The 3,428-nt window shown below is 53.8% G+C and overlaps 1 protein-coding gene across 1 annotated transcript in view; it reads right to left on the bottom strand.

Moving 5' to 3' along the window:
- Positions 1-3,428, bottom strand: part of dnajc21 (DnaJ heat shock protein family (Hsp40) member C21) — a 17,631-nt gene that overhangs the window by 12,737 nt on the left and 1,466 nt on the right. Inside the window, exons 2-7 of the mRNA XM_048594292.1 lie at positions 3,181-3,304; positions 2,486-2,608; positions 1,908-2,212; positions 1,261-1,415; positions 563-653; positions 56-364 (exon numbers count right to left, since the gene is read on the bottom strand). Of these exons, the coding sequence (XP_048450249.1) occupies positions 56-364; positions 563-653; positions 1,261-1,415; positions 1,908-2,212; positions 2,486-2,608; positions 3,181-3,304 (1,107 nt within the window). The remainder of the gene's footprint in view (positions 1-55; positions 365-562; positions 654-1,260; positions 1,416-1,907; positions 2,213-2,485; positions 2,609-3,180; positions 3,305-3,428) is intronic.

The raw sequence follows: 3,428 nt of genomic DNA, 5'->3' as shown, positions 1-3,428 counted from the left end.
TTTGCCACCTCTCAGCCCAGCTCTGCAGCTTATCTATGTCCCTCTGTGTCATTACCTCTGAACTTCCTCTATGAGTTGATCTTCTTCCGATTCCAGATCTCTGAGTCGATCCTCTCCATTTTCCAGATCTCCAAGTTGATCCCCACCTGATTCCTGATCTCCAAGATGATCGTCTCCTGATTCCTGATCTCCAAGTGGGTCTCTGCCTGAATCCTGATCCCCAGGTTGATCCTCTCCTGAATCCTGATCCCCAGGTTGACCCTCTGCTGACCGTGCACACAGATCATTTTCCTCTGCCTCCAACTGCTGCCGGAGTAATATCACCATCTCCCGGTGTTTCTTGGACTTTCTGTGATTCTTCAGGCTGCAGGTAAATGGGAGACCAGTCACAGGAAGTAACACAAGAGACCGCCACCGAGTCACTGCCTAGAACCACCACGCCTTCCCCAAAACCACTGTCCCAGACCCCACCCCCCTCACCCCACACCATCGAGGAACTATCCCCCAGTAAAGGAGAGAGTGATTGCCCTGCAACAGAGGCTGTTGAACTGGAAAAACTTACGCCTTTGTGCTTTGAAAGATTTTCTCACAGGCTGGGCAGTATAGGTCATCACAGTAATCACTGTCATCCTCAGCTTTCTCATTGACGTTATCTGTAAGAGCAAAATGGGGAGATCAGCAAAATGGGGAGATCTAAAACAGTCCGAGGCATTAGTCAGACCCCAGCTGGAATACTGTGAACAGTTTCGGCCCCTTATCAAAGGAGAGCTATGCTGGCATTGGAGACAGTGCAGAGAAGGTTCACTCAGATGATCCTGGGGATGGAGGGACTGTTATGAGGAGGTTTGGCCTCTGGAGTGAAGAAGAATGAGAGGTGACCTTATTGAAACATACAAGATTCTCAGAGGAATTGACGAGTAGATATGGAAATGCTGTTTCCCCTTGTGGCCATGAAACTAGTGATTGTTGTATAAACCTAATTGGATCAGTTTCGTCCCTACCCACTCAGACCTACAATGTGATTCCAGGCTCACAGCAATGTGGCTGACTCTTAGGCGCACACTCAGCAATTCAGGGTGGGCAATAAATGCTGGTTGGGCCAGTGACACTCACATCCCACAAACAAAAGAAAGAAAATAAATCCCAGCCAGCCAAGTGGATCATTAGAATTCAGCCTTAAACACCGAGAACAGAGGTGAAACGCAGTTTGAGCTGTGGACAGTGAGAGTACCAGGGTGAAGCAGAGGTTATTGTCTTTACCATCTCCTGCCCCATTCAGATCCTGATCACCAGAACTTTCCAAATGGTCAGCTCCATCACCGAACTCCTCTTCGTACTGAGCCTCCATCTGCTGCAGCTCCTTCTCAAGGTCAGACATGGCCACCCAGCTCTGCTCCTGGTACTGCTCTGCCAGTCTGCAGGTGGTGGGAGACAGTGTTAGAGGCAGCAGCGGGCAAGGGAGGGACGCAGAGGGAGACAGTGTTAGAGGCAGCAGCGGGCAAGGGAGGGACGCAGAGGGAGACAGTGTTAGAGGCAGCAGTGAGGGAGGGAGGGAGGGACGCGCAGGGAGAGAGGGATGCAGAGAGAGACAGTGTTAGAGGCAGCAGCGGGCAAGGGAGGGAGGGACGCAGAGGGAGACAGTGTTAGAGGCAGCTGCGGGCAAGGGAGGGAGGGACGCAGAGGGAGACAGTGTTAGAGGCAGTAGCGAGGGAGGGAGGGACGTAGAGGGAGAGTGGGAGGGACGCACAGGGAGACAATGTTAGAGGCAGCAGTGAGCAAGCGAGGGTGTGAAGGCGAGACGGACCACAGATGGAGGGAGGGAGGTGGGGGGAGGGAGGGAGATGGAGGGAGGGAGGGAGGGAGATGGAGCAGGCGATGGGGAGGAAGGAGTGGTCCTCGTGTTGTACCTGGCCTGTTGGAGTTTCTGTCTCCTCCGCAGCTCCTCAAACCTCTTGGTTTTCTCTGCATTCTCCTCCTTCAGCTTGTGGCAGTGGGCCTGGACCCTGCGATCCCGCTTGCGGATAAAAGCAACCAGCTGCCTAACCACCTCATTACGTTCCTTCCTGGCTTTCTCCCGGATCTTCCTGTTCTCCTTGTCCATCGCCCGTTTCTCCCAGTGGTTTGAAGCCTGTCTTGTGTCATATTTATCTCTCCAGGCCATCGACCTCCGAGTGCAGAAGCTTTGCCAATGAGCGTAGAACAGGTGAACCACCTGGGGGGCAAGGAGGGGTAGGGGCAGTAAAATACACCACACTCACACTCCGACTTCACCACGGCCCCGCCCCCCACCCCCCCAACAAAAGTACGCCCTCCAGCCCCATCAGCATCAGCCAACAGCAGTTTGTCATCGACTGGCCCATACACACTATGCAAATTGGGTTGTGAAGCCTCCCACAGTCCAATGTCCCACAAACCACCCTCACTACCTGACCCCTCCACATCCTGGACAATGCCTGTAACCCCCCCAATCAGAGGCTGTCATTACCGTCTTATAGTCACTCCTGGAATCTCCAAATGTCGGGAACGCCAGATCTTCAGGTTCCTGGAGGGACTCCAGCTCCTCCTGTACAATCTGCTCAAAGATCCCTCGATAAACCGCATAGAAACCCTACAAGAGAGTGACAGCAACAACTCACACAGAGGCCATTCTGAGACGTGGGCAACGGGGCAAAGATCAGACAGAGACGGGGGGATGGGGGCAAAGATCAGACAGAGACGGGGGGGGGAAGATGGGAGCAAAGATCAGACAGAGACGGGGGGGGATGGGGGTAAAGGTCAGGCAGAGACGGGGGGACGGGGTAAAAATTGGGGGGACGGGGTAAAGATCAGGAAAAGGCCATTCTGATGGGTAAAGATCAGAAAGGGGGACTTTCAGGGGATGCAATCACGAGGAGAGGGGTCTTATTCCTGAGGAGGTAAACACTACAGCCAGAGGGCACTCTAGGGTATGAGGGGTGTGAATCACACCATCCCTGGGTATGCAGCTGGTTAGGGAGAACATTGGCACTGTCCCTGGGCACTGTGGCACACTGCAGCAATGTGCCCACCACCGACAAGGAGCAGTAACAGGGAGCTCAGTCAGAGCCCCTCATAGACCATTCACTCTGCGTAACCAAACAGCACAGCAGACCCTGTGCATGGGAACCTCACAACCATCAGCAAAGCGATTCAGTAACTCACCTTCTCATCATCACCGTAGCCAGAGTAACAGGTGGAGGTGAAATACTGCAGTAAATCCACGCTGTCATCCTCATAATCAGCGTTCAGACCACCCCTCAGAATCGCCTCTCGATGGCTGTCATACCTAGACAGGGAACACAGCAAGGTGTCAGAGTCACACGGTTAGAGAATCATAGACAGTGCTCCCACACGCACGGGGAGCTCGGCCCCTCGCTCCCACACGCACAGGGAGCTCCGTCTATCTCTCC

The sequence above is a fragment of the Rhincodon typus genome, chromosome 3 (genome assembly GCF_021869965.1).
Source record: "Rhincodon typus isolate 14 chromosome 3, sRhiTyp1.1, whole genome shotgun sequence".
NCBI classification, from domain to species: domain Eukaryota; kingdom Metazoa; phylum Chordata; class Chondrichthyes; order Orectolobiformes; family Rhincodontidae; genus Rhincodon; species Rhincodon typus.
The sequence above is the reverse complement of the archived record's forward strand: the minus strand, read 5'-3'. Positions and strand labels throughout refer to the sequence as shown.